General features: G+C 52.5%; 3 protein-coding genes across 10 annotated transcripts; all 3 read left to right on the top strand.

Moving 5' to 3' along the window:
* The first annotated feature begins 4 nt into the window (after positions 1-4).
* On the top strand, positions 5-6,627 carry LOC144206212 (DNA (cytosine-5)-methyltransferase 3A-like). 2 transcript variants are annotated; one of them, XM_077731030.1, is made up of 23 exons: positions 5-296; positions 925-1,053; positions 1,188-1,295; positions 1,423-1,678; positions 1,780-1,832; positions 1,933-2,079; positions 3,043-3,342; positions 3,410-3,574; positions 3,652-3,759; positions 3,833-3,959; positions 4,035-4,217; positions 4,321-4,365; positions 4,446-4,525; positions 4,634-4,746; positions 4,867-5,050; positions 5,115-5,199; positions 5,273-5,421; positions 5,493-5,583; positions 5,656-5,801; positions 5,876-5,976; positions 6,072-6,141; positions 6,209-6,327; positions 6,408-6,627. In XM_077731030.1, exons 2-23 carry the CDS (start codon positions 991-993, stop codon positions 6,547-6,549), a joined length of 2,835 nt encoding a protein of 944 aa, XP_077587156.1. In that variant the 5' UTR covers positions 5-296; positions 925-990; the 3' UTR covers positions 6,550-6,627. The 2 variants fall into 2 exon arrangements, with proteins under 2 accessions (XP_077587156.1, XP_077587155.1); XM_077731029.1 differs by having other exon boundaries at positions 4,032-4,217; positions 6,408-6,626.
* A 2,707-nt stretch (positions 6,628-9,334) lies between these two features.
* Positions 9,335-15,248, top strand: LOC144206416 (dihydropyrimidinase-related protein 5-like). Of its 4 annotated transcripts, none has more exons than XM_077731396.1 (14): positions 9,335-9,651; positions 9,923-10,011; positions 11,331-11,601; positions 12,403-12,561; positions 12,680-12,859; positions 12,922-12,990; positions 13,106-13,150; positions 13,228-13,303; positions 13,370-13,526; positions 13,668-13,809; positions 13,897-14,039; positions 14,110-14,317; positions 14,384-14,552; positions 14,672-15,248. In XM_077731396.1, the coding sequence occupies exons 3-14, from the start codon at positions 11,341-11,343 to the stop codon at positions 14,755-14,757; spliced, it is 1,695 nt and encodes a 564-aa protein (XP_077587522.1). In that variant the 5' UTR covers positions 9,335-9,651; positions 9,923-10,011; positions 11,331-11,340; the 3' UTR covers positions 14,758-15,248. The 4 variants fall into 4 exon arrangements, with proteins under 4 accessions (XP_077587522.1, XP_077587523.1, XP_077587524.1 ...); XM_077731397.1 differs by lacking the exon at positions 9,335-9,651 and adding an exon at positions 9,678-9,770; XM_077731398.1 differs by lacking the exon at positions 9,335-9,651 and having other exon boundaries at positions 9,816-10,011.
* Positions 15,249-15,798: 550 nt separating this feature from the next.
* On the top strand, positions 15,799-19,916 carry LOC144206418 (microtubule-associated protein RP/EB family member 3-like). 4 transcript variants are annotated; one of them, XM_077731399.1, is made up of 7 exons: positions 15,799-16,081; positions 17,201-17,328; positions 17,456-17,601; positions 17,676-17,868; positions 18,340-18,485; positions 18,569-18,721; positions 18,857-19,916. In XM_077731399.1, the coding sequence occupies exons 2-7, from the start codon at positions 17,208-17,210 to the stop codon at positions 18,923-18,925; spliced, it is 828 nt and encodes a 275-aa protein (XP_077587525.1). In that variant the 5' UTR covers positions 15,799-16,081; positions 17,201-17,207; the 3' UTR covers positions 18,926-19,916. The 4 variants fall into 4 exon arrangements, with proteins under 4 accessions (XP_077587525.1, XP_077587526.1, XP_077587528.1 ...); XM_077731400.1 differs by having other exon boundaries at positions 15,801-16,081; positions 17,676-17,832; positions 18,337-18,485; XM_077731402.1 differs by having other exon boundaries at positions 15,801-16,081; positions 18,337-18,485.
* Positions 19,917-20,018: the final 102 nt, after the last annotated feature.

The following is a 20,018-nucleotide window of genomic DNA, read 5'->3' as shown; positions in this document are numbered from 1 at the left end:
GCCTGCCTCGCTGCAGTCGGCGACGAAGCGGAGAGCGAACGAGAGAGTGCCGGAGCATCTGGAGGGAGGGACGAAGGACGGGACCGTGACCGGAGAGGAGTGGAGAGGCCAGGCGAGGCGAGGTGGAGGACGGGGAGAAAAGAGAGAAGGTGGTAGGCAGGGAGACGGGCAGCCTGGCAGGCAGGCGGAAGGAAGAAAGGAAGAAAGCACGGCGGCGGCGGGAAGGAGGCTCCGGGAGGAGAGCAGCGGACGAAAAGGCGAACAACACGAAAACGGAGGCCCTCCCAGCACCACGGGTAACGTCTTCCGTCGCCTCCACCCCGTTTATGGCCCGGGAAAGGGAGGGAAAAGGGACCGGGGGTTGGGGGGGCCGTCGTGGGCCACCGTGGCGGGCGAAGAAACGGAAAAGGACCGCGTTGAGGCGGAAGCAACGTACTGCTGGGGGGGAGGGGCCCTCGGCGCTTAGCCGCCTCTTCTCCCGCTGCCTTTTCCGCTGACATTTGCTGTCTACCTTTGACAGCTTGGGCGGAAATTGCCCATTGACCATCGCTAAATGCTCTCAAGCGAGGCCTGGAAGAGAGCCGTCCTCTCCCTCGCCTGCTGCCGTAGTATTATGTTTCAATATAGTATTTCTGCAAAAATGACATTTGCTACATTTCCGCCAGTACTCGAATCCACGTGATGCAAGTGAACGGAACACCTGTTTGTGATAAATGCGTAAAACAGAGATTCGAAAACAGGACTAAAATGATAGAAGAAAAACAGAAATGCTCGTTTGTTACGTCTCCCAACAATACTCAAGCTGTTTGTTGATTTACTGTTTGTTGACAACGATAGACGTTGAATTTATTTAAATTGGGAGGTCTGGATGCAAATGCTCATATTGAGTGAGGCTCTAAGTATCTTTTCAATTCTTTTTTTTAGGAGAGAAGAGACCCTCTTTTGTTTTGACTTTGGACTTGTGGGCATTCCCTCGCCGCCTCATTCGCTATGCCGACCAATGGCACGGTGGCTACTTTCAAAGGCTCCTCTGACTTGACGGGAAACAGAATGGTAAGAAAATCATGTATTTTGTATTCAACAACAAACCCTACGGACTCCCACTGATCCACAGCTATTGGAACTGATTATAAAATGGTGGACTGGGCATTTCAGTGCATCACATGTCGGCTGGCTTTTGTGTACAGGGTGACCACGCGGCGACAACGGCGACAACGGCGGACGCCACGGCCTCCACGGACGATGAGCAGGGCAGCCTCCCTTGCAAGCCGGCGCGGAAACGCAAACTTCTCACGGTCGGGGCAACTTTCAGCCTTTCCTGACATTTTACACTAAATTGGGGTTTGGTGAATGCACATATGAAACTGGTCAGGGACCACTGTTCTAGGATTTTCTCATTTTAATATCATGATGGTTTTTCAGATGGAAAGTGGCGGTGGCGGCGGCGGCGGCGGGCCCTTCCACAAGGCCACCTCGGCCCTCAACGGTGATGCGGCGTGCCTCCTCCGAGGCGGACCGCCCGACACCCCCGAGCCGGAGAGGAGGGAAGCGAAGAACGGGATCCCCGCAGAGCTTCCTCCTTCCTCTCCTCTGTCCCCGGGGGGTGCCGGCGACAGGAAAGACGGCGTCGCGCCGGATAAAAAACGAGGGCGGCGGAAACTAGAGCGACCCACCAAATGTCAGCAACATAACAATTTGTACTCGATACTATGTATTCATCGAAGTGATTTGTTAACGTGTAGCTCACCCGCTTTTTTTTTTTTTTTTTTGCTTGTCCAGATGTCGAGCATTCGGAGGAAGATGACGACGGTGGCCAGGTGATGAAGAATGAGGTACATGTTAGCATCTTAGCTCATCGGCTTTTTATTCTGTGGTCCCATTGGATTGATGGCAACACCCGTCCGTCCGTCCCTCCGTCCGTCTCCCCTACAGAGCGATCGGGGGAGGCCGCGGGGGGGAGTCGGCGGCGACATCGGACTTCGTCAGAGGCCTGTGCCCAGGATCACCTTCCAGGCCGGGGACCCCTATTACATCAGCAAGCGGATGCGGGAGGAGTGGCTGGCCAAGTGGAAGATGGAAGTGAGTGGGATGCCACGCCTTTTGCTGTCCAGCTCCGTTTGTTCAGATGCCATCGCAGGCGCGCCGTCGTTCACTTTTATCCATTTCTCATGTCTGAATGAGTTCCGCCCGGGCAAATTCCCGGGCCTTCTGCGGCCCCCCCTACCCCCGGCCTCCTCGACCCCGCTCGGCCATAAAAATGTCCGGCGAGGGGGGTGAAATGCGGTCGGATCGGCCCTGTGACGGGCTAACTAGTGCGTGGCTGTCAAACAGCATTGGCCGGAGTCCACGAGAAGGGGAACAGACATAAAAAGCCGCTGCCCGTCTTGCCATGACTTGGCTCTTTTATTGACAATTAGGGCCGCCGTCAAACGTTACTTTGCTGGCTGACTGACCAGGGCAAAAGGGAGGTCAAAAGGCCATCCGGAGTTTTGCCAGAGGCAACGAAAGATCTCCAAATGGTCGGGGAACAAACGCGCCGGCGTTTTGGCACCGGGGAGGGCCACGGTGCACTCCGTCACCCCTGGGGGCGATTATCAGCGCATGTCACTTCTCCGCCGGGGGCCCGACTCAAACGGTTCCGCCAAATTGGGCCTTGAAACGCCGGCTAGCGTCTTCTGTGCGTCCTCTTTGTGTCTTCCGTGCGTGGCTGTCTTTTGGAGCAAAGCCACGCTGTGAGGCCCCCATTAAGGAGAAAAGTGGAAGTGGGGGGTGGCGCAGTTTCCAACTTGCGCCCGAGATCAACGTGGCTTTCCGTGGGGGGCAAAGCACATCATTTCTGACTAAAGCATAAAAAGGCTTGGAACGCTTTTCAAATCCCATGAAAACAATTAGCAAATTGAATGTGTTTTCCAGATTGCACCATTTCTCATCCGTACTGTTTTTTATTCCGTTTTCCCTCCCCCCAAAAAATGTGCACGCTAGGCTAATTGGATGCTAAATGCTCCCGGCAGGCGTGGCCTTCAACCACTTTTTGTCTTCCAGGCAGAGAAAAAAGCCAAAGAGATGTCGGCCACCGACGTCGTCGCGGAGCCGGACGAGGTCAAGGAAGCCGAGAGATCGCCGCCGGCGCCGCCGCCGGAGGAGGAGAGTTTACCCGGTGGCCGTCCGCCGTCCCCGTCTCTGCCTCCGCCCCCTTCACCGCCACCGCCCTCGGAAGCGTCTCCGCGGCGGCAGCCCACCCACCCGGCCTCACCCAGCGTGGCCACGGCGCCGGAGCCCGCGGCGGCGGCGGCCCGAGACCAGACCTCCCCCGAGGCCGCCCACGCCGAAGCGGAGTACCGGGTAAGAAGAGCGCCCACGCCGAAGCGGAAGGCCGGCTTTCCTAAAGGGAAATCCTTTGTGCGCGCAGGACCACGGCGCTTTCGTCATGGGCGACCTGGTGTGGGGAAAACTGCGAGGCTTCTCCTGGTGGCCCGGCCGCATCGTGTCCCGCTGGGCCACGGGCCGCGGCCAGGCCGCCGCCGCCGAGGGCACCCGCTGGGTCACCTGGTTCGGAGACGGGAAATTCTCGCTGGTGAGTCGGCCCTCCCTCCCGACGGACGGACGGACGGACGGACGGCGTGCTTTAAGGTCTACTTCCCGTTGTCCAAGGTTTGCCTGGAGAAGCTGTTGCCCTTGAGTTCCTTCAACAACGCCTTTCACCAAGCCACCTACAACAAGCAGCCCATGTACAAAAAAGCCATCTACGAGGCGCTACGGGTGAGTCACCGTCTCTCGGCGTTCTCCGAGCAGGAGCCCAAATGCCCTGGTGACCTTTGGAGTGTGATCTCAGGTGGCCGGCAGCCGGGCGGGCAAAGCCTTTGCCTCCCAATCTGCGGAAGAGCTGAACAAGGAGATGATCCAGTGGGCCACGGGCGGCTTTCAACCCAGCGGGCTCGTTGGCCTGGAGGTTCCAGAAGGTGACCCCCAGAAGCTAGCCTAGGAGCTGGGCTCGGCCTCTCGAGCCGGACTTGACGCCGCGCTCTACGCAGGAGAGCGCGACCCCTACAAGGAGGTCTGCCCAGAAGTGTCTGCCCAACCGGAAGCTGCCGCCTACACGCCGCCGCCCCCGACGCCGGCCCCGACGCCGGCCCCGGCGCCGCCTCCCGCCAAGAAGCCTCGAAAGAGCACCCACGAAAAGCCCAGAGTGAAGGACACGGTGGACGAAGGAACGCGAGGTCAGACACTCTGGAGGACAGAATAAGCATATTTACCGGCTTGCGGAGTACCGCACGGATCCGTTCTCGTCTTTCTTTGAGTTGATCCCATTTTCCATTTCAGAGCGACTCATCTACGAAGTCAGGCAAAAGTGCCGAAGCATCGAGGGTGAGTAAGACGCGTTTCCGGGCTCCTCCGCCTCCACCTCCGACGGCCGAAGCTCGACTCTCCGTGGCTCGCCCCCGCAGACGTCTGCATCTCCTGCGGAAGTCTGGACGTGGGTCGGGAGCACCCGCTCTTTGCGGGAGGGATGTGCCGGCCCTGCAAGGTAGATGTACTTTTCATATACTCGGGCACCCACTCGGGCGTCATGTCGACAGAGCAGTCGAGTAATCCCCGGAATATGGCGGCGCTCCTCCTTCATTGTGTTTTTCAGAACTGCTTTCTGGAGTGCGCCTACCAGTACGACGACGACGGCTACCAGTCCTATTGCACCGTCTGCTGCGGCGGGCGCGAGGTGCTCATGTGCGGGAACAACAATTGCTGCCGGTACGCACTTGGCGCCACTTGGCGCCACTTGGCTCCTCCCCTCTTTGCCTTAAGACCGCATGCATCGGGCATTCCGATTTGGGAAAAAAGGCCTAGCGATATGCCCCCATGCACGCCCAGGTGCTTCTGCGTAGAATGCGTGGACCTCCTGGTGGGCCAGGGCGCCTCCCACGCCGCCATCAAGGAGGACCCGTGGAACTGCTTCATGTGCGGCCCCCGGGGGGCCCACGGCCTGCTGGAACGCCGCCCCGACTGGACTGGCCGCCTGCAGCGTTTCTTCGCCAACAACCACGAGCAGGACTTTGTAAGTTAACGGTGCCGTGGCCAAGGGGGCGGGACCTCCCGCTTAAAGTCGCGTGCCGTGGCAGAAACCCGCCAAGGTCTTCCCGCCCATCGGCGTGGAGAAGAGGAAGCCCATCCGAGTCCTGTCGCTGTTTGACGGCATCGCCACGGGTGAGAGAAGAGATGGCGGTCGGGGCCGTGGCGAATGGCCGGCCGGCGCTCACTCCCCCACTTTTTGCTTTAGGGCTGCTGGTCTTACGCGAGCTGGGCATCCAGGTGGAACGCTACGTGGCCTCGGAGGTGTGCGACAACTCCACGGGGGCCGTGGGGCGGCTCCGCCATCGGGATGGCGTCATGTACGTGGGCGACGTGCGCGGCGTCACGCGCAAACACGTGAGTTGCCACCGACATTAGAAAGACGGTCAAATACGGATCATGATTTTTTTTTCCAAATGTGGCTGCAGATCCAAGAGTGGGGTCCTTTCGATCTGGTCATGGGCGGAAGTCCCCGCAGCGACCTCTCCGTGGTCAACCCGACGAGGAAAGGCCTTTACGGTAGGTGGAGGGAAGCCCCGCCCCATCATCTCTTTCCATTTGTAATGGAGTCCCACCCGTCCTCTACGAAAGGCACGGGTCGACTTTTCTTCGAGTTCTACAGACTTCTGCACGAGGCTCGGCCCAAGGCGGCCGAAGGGCGCCCTTTCTTCTGGCTCTTTGAAAACGTGGTGGCCATGGGCGTCAGCGACAAGAGGGACATCTCGCGCTTTTTGGAGGTACGCACGTCATCATCCCACGGCAAAATGCGCCCCGCCACAGACGGCTGATCGCCCTCTCGCTGGCACCTCAGTGCAACCCGGTGATGATCGACGCCAAGGACGTGTCGGCCGCTCAGCGCCCCCGCTACTTCTGGGGTAACCTTCCTGGCATGAACAGGTCGCTGGGTGAATGGTGAGGGGAGAAACACATCCTCTGGCTTCTTCTTTGACTTTGCCGGACGGGTTTTTAACGGAGCCCGAGCTAACCCGGCCCTTCCTCCTTTTCAGGCCGCCGACGTCCACGTGCCACGACGAGTTGGAGCCGCCGGAGTGCCTAGAACACGGCAGAACGGCCAAGGTGCGCTGTGACGTGACGCCACGCCACGTGGCCTGGGCGTCACGTCTGACTTGTTCCTTTGTGCTAGTTTGACAAGATTCGGAGCATCGGCACCCGGTCCAACGCCATCAAACAGGACAAGGACCAACACTTTCCCGTCTCCACGAATGAGAAGGAGGACGTCCTGTGGTGCACCGAGATGGAGAGGTAAATATCCCACCCATTCTTCTAACTGTCAATCCCACATACGTACACCCAAACTATTTTTCAACCCGCACTGACGACAGGATTTTTGGCTTCCCGGTCCACTACGCGGACGCGTCCAACGTGAGCCGACTGGCTCGGCAACGTTTGCTGGGCCGATCGTGGAGCGTTCCCGTCATCCGACACCTCTTTGCGCCGCTCAAAGACTACTTTGCATGCGTTTGAGCCCCCCTTTCAGGACCTTTTAGGTCCTTTCAGGACCTTTTAGGTCCTTTCAGGACCTTTTAGGTCCTTTCAGGACCTTTTAGGTCCTTTCAGGACCTTTTAGGTCCTTTCAGGACCTTTTAGGTCCTTTCAGGACCTTTTAGGTCCTTTCAGGACCTTTTAGGTCCTTTCAGGACCTTTTAGGTCCTTTCAGGACCTTTTAGGTCCTTTCAGGACCTTTTAGGTCCTTTCAGGACCTTTTAGGTCCTTTCAGGACCTTTTAGGTCCTTTCAGGACCTTTTAGGTCCTGAAAGGTCATTTTAAGGCCCTTTTCAGGCCCCCATACGACCCCTTTTGTTATTCGTATTTAATTTTTTACATTTTTTTTTTTTACATGTTTTCGTGCGATACATACTTGAGACTATGCTTTCAGGGAAGAGCTACTTTTGGGGGCAGGGCCCACGCTACGCCACCCCACGCCACCTTGGCGGCGTCACGGGATCTGGGCCGATTCCCCCGACCCCTAAAAAAAAAAAAAAAACAACACGGAAATGACAAATACCTCTTTGTTTAGCGCTTGTGAAGGTAGTAACGTGGTGAATAAGGTACCACTACTGTAAAATGGCGGCGACATTGCCACGGTGCTCCATCTTGGTGGGAAACGTTGCCTCAAACCAGGAATTTCAACGGGTCTCACACTCATTTGTACAAGTCCTGCCTTGCCCAAAGTGCTCAAAGCAAGCTCCATCGCAATGTTTCCCACCATGGGAAAAACAAATTAACGTCGCGTTCCAAAACGAGCCAGCGAGCCAGCGTTTACTGTAAAAAACGACCAAAAACCTCGACGACACGGTGCCGCTTGACAAAGGGTCCTTTTTGCCTTTTTCTATCTCTTTTGGGTGTGCTGTTGTTGTATCAACGTTATCAAAGCACTTTTATACCGTGTGATTATTTGATTTTTCTATGTTCGGAGTTTTTTAACTGAGGTTTTTTTTTTTTGTCTACCATGTGAACTCTGCTGGCGCAATAGTTTTTCCTTTTTCTTTTTTTTTGTATACCGTAGGCATGTGCCAGTAGGGGAAAAAATGAAATTTAGTTATATATATATATATATATATATAAAGCTTTTTATTGTAAGACACATTTCAGTGAAATCCCGCCCATATTTTGGGAAGATGATGGAATGACTTTTAAGTTGCCACAAATATTCAGATATTCGTCAATGTCAGTAAAATAGTTAACCAATTTAAAAAAAGAGGTGAATTCTAAGTAAAAATGTACCATTTTCACTAGAAATAGTTTAGAATTGAATAGCGATATTCAAATGGTCTCAAAAGCAATCCTTCATCAAAATAATAATAATACATTTAATCAACCCACCTGCCTGGGTTGTAAAATAGATTTTATTTCATAAGAAAGATTGTTAAAAGAATTTAAAATACAAATAATATAATATTTGCTTGCCATGTAGACTCAAAAGAGTTTTATAAAATTTGTTGAATAGTTAATCATTGAATTAGTAGTATAGGGGGGAAAAATGGATAGTTAATCATTGAATTAATAGTATAGGGGGAAAAAATGGATCATCGATGATCTATTGAAGGCCCTGATAGACACACACTTAGTCCATCCAGAAACTGTAAAATAGATTAAAATGCTTTTCTTATTGGATTTTATTTTGTAAATAAATGCAAATCTGAGCTATATCTCACCAAATTTTGACTTCCAATTGGTCAGAACAGTACAAAAATACAAACGTTGCTTTTGGGTGTCGTCGAAAATGACGAGAAAGACAAATCAAAGACATTTTTGGACAAAATTGGAGCACAACAGACTTCTCAAGTGACCTTATTGTCGTCGTCGTCGTATTGCTTTTTTTTCTGCCTTTCTACGCTTTTCATTTGGTCACTGATTTGAATGTACAAACTGTACTAAGGTCATTTTTGGCTAGTATATCATCAAATAAGTGTTTTGCTTGACACATTTGATTGCGCTGTAGATATCGTTTAGTCCAGTGTTTTCTAAAAGAAAAATCTAAATCAAAGAAAAATGTCACAAAATTGGCCTGGTCAATTCATTGAAAGTTGTTCTTTTTAACAGCCAAATTTCCCAGGACATTTTATGGGAGACAAATCATTATTTGAGATATAAACTAAAGGCATTGAACTTTCTACTTGACCGAAAAAAATAGAAGAATACATTTCTCCTCTTGTTTTTTAGACTAGACCATTGCTGTAGTCGGTGCTAATCTGTGCGACGGTTGTAAGGAAACATATATATTTAAAAACAAAGTGTAGCGTGTCGTATTCCTACGCTTGTTTTTCCTGACATTCCGTGCGGTAAAGTTCTCCGTGTCTGTTTTTGAACTGTTTTATTTAAATCACTGGTCAAGGCGAGTCGCCGGAAACTGGCCGGCTCGTCTTACTTTTAGCGTCGCTGTTGGAGTTCAGTTCTCACTGCAAATGTAGCACTGCACCCTTCACAAATACTTCTGTTTAGTTGAGAGAGATGATAAAGGCTCCGTATGTATTTGTGCTGGAGAACACTTGAATAAATGTATTGGTTTTTGTTATAGTTTTGTATTTTTTGTGTGTAAACAACCTGAATGTGACTGGATTTTCACTTGATATAATATACATTAATTTGGAGGTTGTTTTCAAAGCGACAGTTCTGCGTTTTACCAATAAAGTCCAAAAATAACTATATGGAATCGCATCGTTATCCCACTCCAATATGGCGGCCATTTGTACGTACGAAGCGGTGCCCAACGAGGCTTCTATATGTGTTTGACTAGATTAAGTGTCTCCTGTAAGAGATAAATACTCGCATATGTAAACGATAGAAGTGTACTCGGCGTCCTAAGCAAGCGGCTAGCCAGATTGCTCTGTCGGATGTAGCTTGATTAACAAATAATGTGATTTATAACAACGTGAATGTAATGCAATACTTTGTACAAAATAAAGAGCCCGTTGGATTAGTCTTCCTTTAAAAAACTAACAAATACAATGATTACCGCTTTTGGCTACGCCCTTCGTCTCCTCCGATTGGTTGCTGGGGCGACAATCCTGATGACTCCAAGCTGTCACGTCTAGTCAAAACAAACTACTCAAGGCGGAAACGAGAGTAAGTTCATATTTCCACTTTGAAACATGAACGAACATTCTGATAGACATATTATTTTAATCTTGACGTGAAACAATAGTAGTTTCAAATACATATTTTATGGCAGGCGCTCGAACGAGGTGAGTTGCATTTCATTATTTTGAAAAGCCATACGGGAAACAGCATTGGGCGTTTACGCTATCTTTACCGGAAATCTGGTGGTCCGGCACACCGGCTAGGAAAACCATCGATTTGTCGTAACCAAAGTGTGTGCGTGTGCGTGCGCCTCCAGGGCAAGTTTGCGTTGTGTGCCTGCGGGGGAAAAACAACCGGAGGAGCCCTCGAGAGCGGACCAGCTTCAACTGCACATCCGGACGACAGGTACGTTAGAGCGCCTACCGGCATCGTCTGCACCCGGGTGGATGGATACGGAGCCTCCCAAGGGGAGGCGGGGCGAGGCGAGGCGAGACGAGACGAGACGAGGCGGGGTGCGGCAGGGCAGGGCAGTGTGGGGTGCCCCGGGGTGGGGACGGCTTCGGCTTGAGCCCCCGGAGAACCACGATTACACCTCTTCCTCTTTATTGTTATAATAAGAAGACTCTAATAGGGGTTTATTTCATGTGGTGTAGGAGGCCGGCTTAAGTGAAGGAGGCGTTTCTAGATCGCCTTTCTGAGCGACACCGGTTTCTTTGTGTCATTTCAACAATATTTGCAAGTCGATTTGGGGAAAAAATGCCTCTTGGCTGCCACGGAGCCGAACCAAAGTTGCTTTTATATTTATTGATCACGCAATAATCAGGTCAAATAAGCACTCAAAAGGCTGAAATGAAGGCAAGCATTCCAAAAGGTGCTTCGTGTTGCAAAGGTTTCAACGGTTTCTTTCCATAACGTGATGGACGTTCGATCCTTTTTCCTGGGAGGGGCTGCCAGCACATATTGGAACAACACTTTTCCAGCAGTGCAAGACAGACAGCATGTCACTTTGACCTTATTGTTGCCGCCCCATGTCTGCAGTTGTCTAAAACATGACATCATTTGCACTATTTTGCTCTGGGCTTCTATATTCCGAAATGTTCTTTTTAAAAAGTGCCACCTTGGTTAAAATGGCGTCTTTACGATCATTTAGAATTCCACAATGTCATTTAAATCTTGACTCGAGCTCACAGGAAAGAAAAAAAAAACATGTTTTGACAGCAAAGCTCATGAGAGGTTGCGTTGAAGCGCCCTCTAGTGTCAAAGATGAGACGAGCAACAGAATACAGGGTGAACTGGAGCTTCTTGTTCAGGCGTATAGACGATGAAATACGAGATGAGACGCCCTTCCTGCTGATGTTTTGATCACATACAGCAGCCCTAAAGTTTATGACGTGGATTTTGACGGGTATAACTGACATCATGAAAGGCAAGCGGCCTAAACATTAATGTGAGAAAGTAAATGAAGGGCATTTTCTGCCCGCACCGGCCGTAAAATAAGCCTCCTGTTGTATTCAATGCCAGGGAAAAATAGCGTTTTTGTTGCACTCGAGTTAGGAATGACGTCAACGTGCAGTCGGCGGCTGACACGGGCGCCGCGGACGGGCGGCGCGGACGGCCTCCCGCTCTGCAAAGTTTCAGCGTCATCCAGTCCGGACGATGCGGCGGTTCAACGCGGAGCCCCGATCCGAGGCCGGCGCTAAAATGACGGGCGTCTTTCCCCGCAGATCTCCAGCCATGGCCAGCGGCGCGGCGACGGCGCGCATCCTGATCAAGGGCGGCAAGGTGGTGAACGACGACTGCACGCAGGAAGCCGACGTCTACGTGGAGAACGGCATCATCCGGCAGGTGGGCAAGGAGCTGATGATCCCCGGCGGGGCCAAGGTGGTGGACGCCGCCGGCAAGCTGGTCATGCCCGGCGGCATCGACACCAGCGTGCATCTGGACCAGACCTTCATGAACGCCACCACGGCCGACGACTTTTACAGCGGCACCAAGGTGAGACGCCCCACATTAACATTTAAACACCTTTTTCACTCTCAGAGATTTTTAAAAAAATGACAGACACCATTTTTTTAAGCACGGACTCATTTATTCTGGAGATACTTTATGCTGATGGTTGGATTCCGCTTTGAAGACGTGGATGGGGGCACTTTTGCAGTTTCTTTCTTTCATATGAGATTGTAGTTTGAGACGGCGTCAAGCTAGACTGAGTGAGAGTGAGACCAGAGTGAAAGCCACCAACAGGCAGAAGGAGCACAAACAATCAGGCCATAGCTTTAGTCAGCCAACAGACGCCGCTTTTCTTCTCTGGCCGCTCCCCCACCACTCTCTCTCTCTCTCTCTCTCTCTCTTTGGTCGTCTAGGACAGCCAGCAATCCCTCCCTCTCTCCCTCCCTCTCTCCCTTCCTCCATCGCTTCGCAGCTTCTCCCAGGACGGACGCCGGCCCGTTTCCATGGCGACGCCGAAGCCGGCTGCAAATTTTCCCCCCCAGGCATTTTTTCACACACTCCATTGTGCCGGAGAGACAATGGCTCTCAGAGCGATGCATCATACCAGCACTACAAATATCCCCCAACGCCCCCCCCAAAAGATGATGTAGTTGACAGATAACAAATAACTGGTTTTCAACACGAACTCGTATCGTTAGTCGAGTTTCATTCACTCGTTCACCCTTTGGCTGCCAATTATTGTTTCAAGATCAATTTTCCACTTTCACTCACGACCAAAACGGACACTTTGTGACCGAAACCGACAGCGAACGCATGGTAAAACACGCGTATTATTTTGTTTTCCAGGCGGCCTTGGCCGGAGGCACCACCACGGTGATGGCGCACGTTCTTCCGGAGAAGGAGCAGTCTTTGGCGGACGCCTACGAGCGGTGCCGTCGCCTGGCCGACGCCAAAAGCTGCTGCGACTACGCCCTGCACGTGGGTGTCACTTGGTGGTCTCCCCAGGTAGCGCAACATCTATCTATCGGCCAGCTGGCCAATACTTGCCGTCGCGTCTACTGTCCTGAGTGGAGTATGGACAATTATTCTGATGTTTTTGGTTGATTTTCCGGTCCTGTTGCAGGTGCGTGCCGAGATGGAGAAGTTGGTGAGGGAGAAGGGAGTGAATTCCTTCCAGATGTTCATGGCCTACAAGGACACGTACATGCTGAGGGACAACCAGCTCTTCCAAGCCCTGCGCCACTGCAAAGACATCGGCGCCGTCGCCAGGGTCCACGCCGAGAACGGCGAACTGGCGGCCGAGGTCGGCCGCGTTGCCGTCGGGGATTGGTCCGGGAGCCCCGCTCACCTTTGCCTCTCTTCCAGGGCGCTAAAGAAGTCTTGGAGCTGGGCATCACTGGACCGGAGGGCATCGAGATCAGCAGGCCCCAAGAGGTACCGGCGGTACCGGTGGTACCTTTGAACCGGACCGGTTTTTAAAAAAAACATTGGCTTACCAAGCGCAATAAGTTTGTCCTTATCCGAGCTCATGCGGGTTTTTTTTTCCCAGTTGGAGGCGGAGGCCACCCACCGAGCCATCACCATCGCCAACAGGGTGAGGTCAAAGTTCATCCACTCTTCGAGGGTCAGTTCATTGATCCAAGTTGTTTTTTTTTTCTCCCCCCCCGTCAGGCCCGCTGCCCCATCTATCTGGTCAACGTGTCCAGCATGGCGGCAGGAGACGTGGTGGCCGCCGCCAAAACGCAAGGTGACGCCCACTGGCACCCATTGGCTAAAACGCCAGTGACTTGAACCATTTGTCCGTCATTTTAAGGTCGCGTGGTCCTCGGGGAGACCACCACCGCCCACGCCGTGCTCAACGGCGCTCAGTACTACGACCAGGACTGGGCCCACGCGGCGGCGCACGTCACCCTGCCGCCTCTTCGCCTGGAGCCCGCCACGCCCAACTACCTGATGAGCCTGCTGGGAAAGTAAGAGTCCCTTACTTACTTTGTGACCTTTAACCCTTGTATGCAGTTGCATTTTGACCTACATATTAGCTTTTCAATGTGTGTATTTCGTTCCTTTGACCCGGGTGCTCTATACTACCCCCCCCCCCCCCCTTTTTTTAGCGCCACCCTGAACGTGGTGGCCTCCGACCACCGTCCCTTCACCACCAGACAGAAAGCCGTGGGCAAGGACGATTTCACCAAGATTCCCCACGGCGTCCCGGGCATTCAGGACCGCATGAGCGTCATTTGGGAAAAAGGCGTGGTACGTACGCTTGGGTTAGAGACCGCCCTCTCGATATGGACCTTTTTTAACATTCCCCCCCCCCCCCCCCCCCGCCCCCGCCCCCAGGTCGGGGGCAAGATGGACGAGAACGCCTTTGTCGCCGTCACCAGCTCCAACGCCGCCAAGATCTACAACCTGTACCCCAGGAAAGGCAGGATCATCCCGGGAGCGGACGCCGACCTGGTGGTCTGGGATCCCGAGAGCTACAAGTAGGAAGGGCCCGCCCGGCCGGGCGAGGCGCCCGCTCTGGGCCACTGAGTGACGCGCGTCTCCCCGCAGAACCATCTTGGCAGAAAACCAGCTGCAGGGCGGCGACGTCAACCTTTACCAAGGTCTCCGCTGTCACGGCGTGCCCTTGGTCACCATCAGCCGCGGACGCCTGGTCTACGAGAACGGCGTGTTCACCTGCGCCGAGGGCTCCGGCCAATATTGCCCTCTCGGGACCTTCCCAGACTGTCTTTACAAGAAGATGGTCCAGAGGGAAAAGGTGGGCCAAGTTCTCACCGGGGGTCTTGAAGACTTTTGCCAAACTGCCCAAATTGTCATTCGACAGCGCCAGTCGGCCAAGCGCGTGGAGCGGGAACCGTACACGGGAGACGTGGCGCCCGCCGCCGACGGCGGGAGGAGGGACGGCCCGTCTTCGGACCTGGACACCCCGGCGCGCCCCTGCACCCGTCACGGCGGCGTGAGGGACCTCCAGGGGTCCAGCTTCAGTTTGTCCGGTGAGGACGGCCGAGCGCGACAGAGCCCGGCAAAGCCCGGCAAAGCCCGGCAAAGCCCGGCAAAGCCCGGCAAAGCGCCGGCGCCCAAAACTGAGCGCGCCGTGCTTCTTCCTTTGCAGGCGCCCAGATCGACGACAAGATTCCCAAGAGGTCCTCGGCCCGGATCCTGGCGCCGCCCGGCGGGAGGTCCAGCGGGATCTTCTGAAAGGTGGGAGCGTCCTGCCAGCCACGGTTTGACTTCCAATACATGCGGTTGGCTTCCAGACGTCCTCTTTTCAATCTTAACTTAAATGCGGGACTGCTGGGCGTCTATCATGGTCCAAGAGTTAAGAAACGGCTTAGCATCGACAGGGAAATTCCGGCCAAATTTCTTTCTAATTTGGGACTTTTTCCCAAATAAAACCACCTTTGTAAGCGTTTAGAGAAAATTGGGAGGCGGGACTTTGTACTTTGAGCGCAAACATATCGCCCTAAAAACATGGTGCAATTTTACACTTGTTTGATTTGACATGTTATTTATTTATTTATTTTCTGTGCAGTTTTTTGGGCTTTGACTGTGAGTTTGCTAAAATGCAAAACAAAATACTGGTGCTTAAGATTGTGTTCTCTTCGGATGTACTACTTCCTTCCTTCCTTCCTTCCTTCCCTTGACATCATTCCAGTTCCAATAAATGACGATCAAAGTCTTGCTTGGAATTCCGTCAGTCTTTCTCTCTTTCTCTTTTTCTCTTAACTCCATCCAAAACGAATGTCTTTCATGTGAAATACGACTGTAAACATAAATTGTCCTCTCATCACGGACAAAGAACATTTTGAAAGACCCAAATTGCTCGTGTCGACAACACGTCAACCATCCCATCCAAACAGCTAAGCACAAAGGGGAGAACACGGAGAGACTTTCATTTGTACTCTCCCCAAGTGTAGTTCATATCAACAGGATATCACCAATTATTAATAAATGTGAAAAGGACGTTAAATCCAACCCAAAATACTCCTCTCCCCTTTAAAAAAATGTTAACATTGACGACGCAGGAGTAAAAGTTGAACCCCGTTCCCCCTACTCTATAACATACTGTACGTACACGAATGTGGTGTCAACCCTGATTTTCTTTGGGTAGAATCGATGCGTTTGTCTTCCAAGGAAGAGATACTAAATAAAGACGAAGGAGGAAAAAAAAGAAAAGAACACACGGCCCATCATGTGTCTCGGACAAAGTCCTATTTTTAATCTCGAAGACCAGTCAAGCAGCGTGTACCCACTACGCATGCGCGCTGACGCCGGGCGGAGCGAGCAAACGCAGTCGCGGAGAGGAGCCAGAAGCGAGGAGCAGAAGCAGAAGCAAGGGGCGGCCGGAAAACAAGTCAGGCAGCCGGCAATATAGACGGACGGACGCACGGACAGGCAGGCAGACAGTCAGGCGAGCGGCCGGTCGAGACAGGCACAGAGGCGGGCAGCCGGACAGGAAGTACACCGCGCAAGGTCTCCGCGAGCTTCACCACGAGAAACGACGAGGACCGGAGCAGACCGAGTAAGTACTGGCTGTCGTCGTCGTCGCCGCCGCCGTCGCCGCTTCTCCTCACCCCCACCCGCGACGCTGCGTTCGTTTACGTCGTCCATTTCTGCATTTTGCGGCCGTTACAATGAGCAATTGTTAGCCAGGAAGCGAGCGGTCGAGGCGGAGGCGAGGCCTTGCCTCGCGTCAAGCGGCCGTTCAGCCACCGCTCTTAGACAAAAACATTCCCCCCTTTATTGTTCTCAGCCACGGCTCGGAATAATAATAGGACCTCCGCCCTTTTCCCCCTTTTTTTTCGCTCGTCGTCTGCCCGGCCTTCGTCGTTTCACTCCCCGGATGTTGGTGCAGTGATCCCCGGTTAGGAGGAGGCCCCGTTGGCCTGCCTGCCCGCTAGCGGCTCCTCGTTCGTTCGAAACAGGACTGACGTCCTCCCTCTTTTAGTCAGCACCATCTTCGTCGATATCTAGGAAAGAAAGGATGCTAAGACTCGTAGCTATTACGACGTTGGCAAGTGGAAGAGTAAAGAAATGCGGCCGGTCACATGCTTCCCCCCCCCCCTCGAACGACATTTTTCGACTGCCACTAGTTTAGTGTCAGGCAAGTGGAAGGCAACCTTGCTTCAATGGCTTGAATCTGTCAACACAACAAGTTACTTTAGTTTAGTCATCGGCTATTTTGGAGGACTTCCCATAATTACACCAAGGGGGTTATCTATAAATCAGGGGAGACAAATCAAAAGTCGTTTTTGTTTTGTTGCATAAACCAGCATCGCATTCACATGTACTATATTTTGACCTGAATTTGCCGCTACGATACTTGTATTTTAAAGTGGAAATGGAGTATAACTTGATCAAGGTCCTTTCCACACGACACGATGGAGCTCCATATCTGATAGCGTGACGGGATCAGGGACGTCCCCAGTTTTGCGAACCATACACAAAATAAATAAAAGTCGTTGTCACGCTAGCGTTCCCTTCCGGAACGCCAAGGCGCTCCAGATGTGCCGTGAGGATTATGCTGACAAATGCTGTGGATTAATGCGGAAACTAAAGACTCGATACGGGCGCCGTCCTTTTTAGGGGCCAAGAATGACGAGAATCTGCCCGTGTGTGTGTGTGTTTTTTTGTGTCCCAGGTCGGGGATGGCGGTGAATGTGTACGCCACGTCCGTGTCCATTGACAATCTCAGTCGCCATGACATGCTGGCGTGGGTCAACGATTCCTTGCACCTCACCTACACCAAGATCGAGCAGCTCTGTTCGGGTAAGCGTCGGAAGGGGTGGAGCTACGCTTTTTGCCTAGCCTAGCGTGGCTGTTTTGGGGAGTAGACCAGAGTACCCGGAGAAAAGCCACCCCATTTTGATTGGTGTCTATCTGCGTGTCTTTGCAGGAGCGGCGTACTGCCAGTTCATGGATATGCTGTTCCCGGGTTGCATCCTCCTGAAGAAGGTGAAGTTTCAAGCCAAACTGGAGCACGAGTACATCCACAACTTCAAAGTTCTTCAAGCGGCCTTCAAAAGAATGAGCGTGGACAAGGTGCCCGCCCAAGGGATTTCTTCTTCTTCCCTTTTGGCGACCGGCCTTTTAATTTTTTTTCTGTGCTCTGACAGATCATCCCGGTGGAAAAACTGGTCAAGTGCAAGTTCCAGGACAACTTTGAGTTTGTGCAGTGGTTCAAGAAGTTCTTTGACGCCAACTACGACGGCAAGGAGTACGATCCCATGCTGTCCAGGCAGGGGCAGGACGTGGCCCCCTCCCCCAACCCAGGTGATGACCTTAGCCACAGGCCCAAGAGAACTCCAGGTAACCCTGCAAAAAGCACCCAGCGTCCATCCCCGGGGGGGGCATTTTTGCACGGCCTTGCCTGAGCTTTGGATGGCTGCACCAAACCCGCGGCGGTATTTTTTCCGACTGGTGTTATCCACGCGGAGGGCACAAATTTTCCAAATGTCAGTGTTTGACGCCGCTGCGCTCGTGTGGCTAAGCAAACGTGGGAGCTTTTTATTGGCTGGCAAATTTGCAGCGTTTGGCTTTAGCTTTCTTGCCTTTTTTCATGGAGGAAAAAAAACTTTCTTATTTTTGCACGGAGTTGGGTTCAGGTAGCCAACGGCAAATTTGCCAAACGTCGGCGTGGTCCAAATAGCAAATCCTATCCTCAATTTCTATCCAGCTGGACCTATTCGTCCCCCAAAAGGCATGAGTTTTCAGGAGAAGCGAGTACAAAAGTCAGGCCACGCTAAGTGTTGTTTTTGTTGTTGTGGCCACGCCCAGCAGGACCGCAGAGGACGTCCCCCACGGTGCCCAAAAACATGCCCACGCCACAGCGGGTCCAACACAACGCCCCGGCCTTGAGGAAGAACTCGGCCCTGTCACGGAACGGCGGCGGCGGCGATGCCGAGATCACGGAGCTCAATCAACAGGTGGGTGTTCCGGCACGGAGCGAAAGGCCGGCGTCACTCACTCACCCCCCCCCCCCCCCCCCCCTCTCTCTCTTTTCCTTTAGTTGATGGAGTTGAAGCTGACGGTGGACGGCCTGGAAAAGGAACGGGATTTTTACTTCAGTAAACTACGAGACGTGGAGCTCATCTGCCAGGAGCACGAGAGCGACACCAACCCGGTGCTGGGCAGGATCATCGAAATACTTTACGCCACCGAGGTACGTCTCTAGCCCACCGTTTAAAAGTGGCTCATTCCAATGCGCCTAAAGCGGGAACGTCGTGGCAGGAAAGGCCAGCCAGTTGGCCGTAACGTCAGCCGTGTCACTAACGGGCGTCCCCCCGGTATCTTCCAGGACGGATTCGCACCCCCGGAAGACGAAGAACTCGACGAACAAGCCCAGCTGGACCAGGACGAATACTGAAGCCGGTCGGCGGCACCCCGTGCGCGCGCGCGCCTTCTCCTCTTTGGTCCATCGATTTGTACTTTGCGCACGCTCTGGGCTATTCCGATGGCTGGCCACGTGGTCATTCCCCCGCTCCCCGTTGGAAGGTCCCGCGTGTCGGCGGTGGCGGCGGTTCTGTAAATAAGCGCCTTTTGGATTTGGGCTGGCTCAAAGGGGAGTTCCGCTATTTATTCTGCGTAGCGGCAGCACTTTTTCCAAAATGCGCCACAAGCAAACGAAAAACTCAAGTGACTTTATCCGACGCCCTTTCTCTTATTTATTTAACTTATGCTTTTGGAATAAGCCCGTTAAGCCAGAGGGAACTCGGCGCCCCGCTTTTTAGTTGTCCCCGCCCCCATTCACAGTAGCAGAGAGTACTTTGACGGCCGTCGATTATTAATGTTATCGTATATCGGAGCATGGGAATGTCATACGTTGACTGTGAACGAGCCATGTTTTGTAGAAATGTATTTCACGTGGAGAGATTGTGTCCTACGTATTTTCATGCCGCTAAATACAGCGTGTTGTTGGTTTTTTCAAATTTGATTTTGGCCGGGGCCCCAAATTGGCCCACCGTGGCCCCAGGGGGCCAAAATTGCCAGTGGCATGTGTCGCTGGTCATGGGAACGCCCACTCTTTCACTAATTCTGTGAAAATGGGACTTTTTGCTCTGATTTTTTGTTTTGTTTTTTATTTTTTAGTCTGTCACAGCATTCATATCACGGGATCTGCCGTGGACAACGATAGCGGTCCGCTCCGTTCCACCTTTGGATCGGACGATTGGACGTCTATGGCGGTTGGCGGCCATCCCCGAAACGTAAAGTCCTCGTTGCCTTCTGTCCTTTCTTTTTTGTTTTGTTTTGAATTGATTTTTCAAATGGCTTTAGAAGTGACAACTTAAACATCACCAACGGAACCAAGTGCTCGTCAATTGGTCTTTTCAATAAACAATTCTTTGAGAACCATTGAACAGTGAGTCCAGTTTAAATCCTTAATTTTTTTTATTCTGTTAATATTCCAAAAAGTTGAAATCCAAAACCTGTCTGTCTTATTTCAACGGCAAACAGGTATT

This window comes from Stigmatopora nigra, chromosome 13 (genome assembly GCF_051989575.1).
Source record: "Stigmatopora nigra isolate UIUO_SnigA chromosome 13, RoL_Snig_1.1, whole genome shotgun sequence".
NCBI classification, from domain to species: domain Eukaryota; kingdom Metazoa; phylum Chordata; class Actinopteri; order Syngnathiformes; family Syngnathidae; genus Stigmatopora; species Stigmatopora nigra.
The sequence above is the reverse complement of the archived record's forward strand: the minus strand, read 5'-3'. Positions and strand labels throughout refer to the sequence as shown.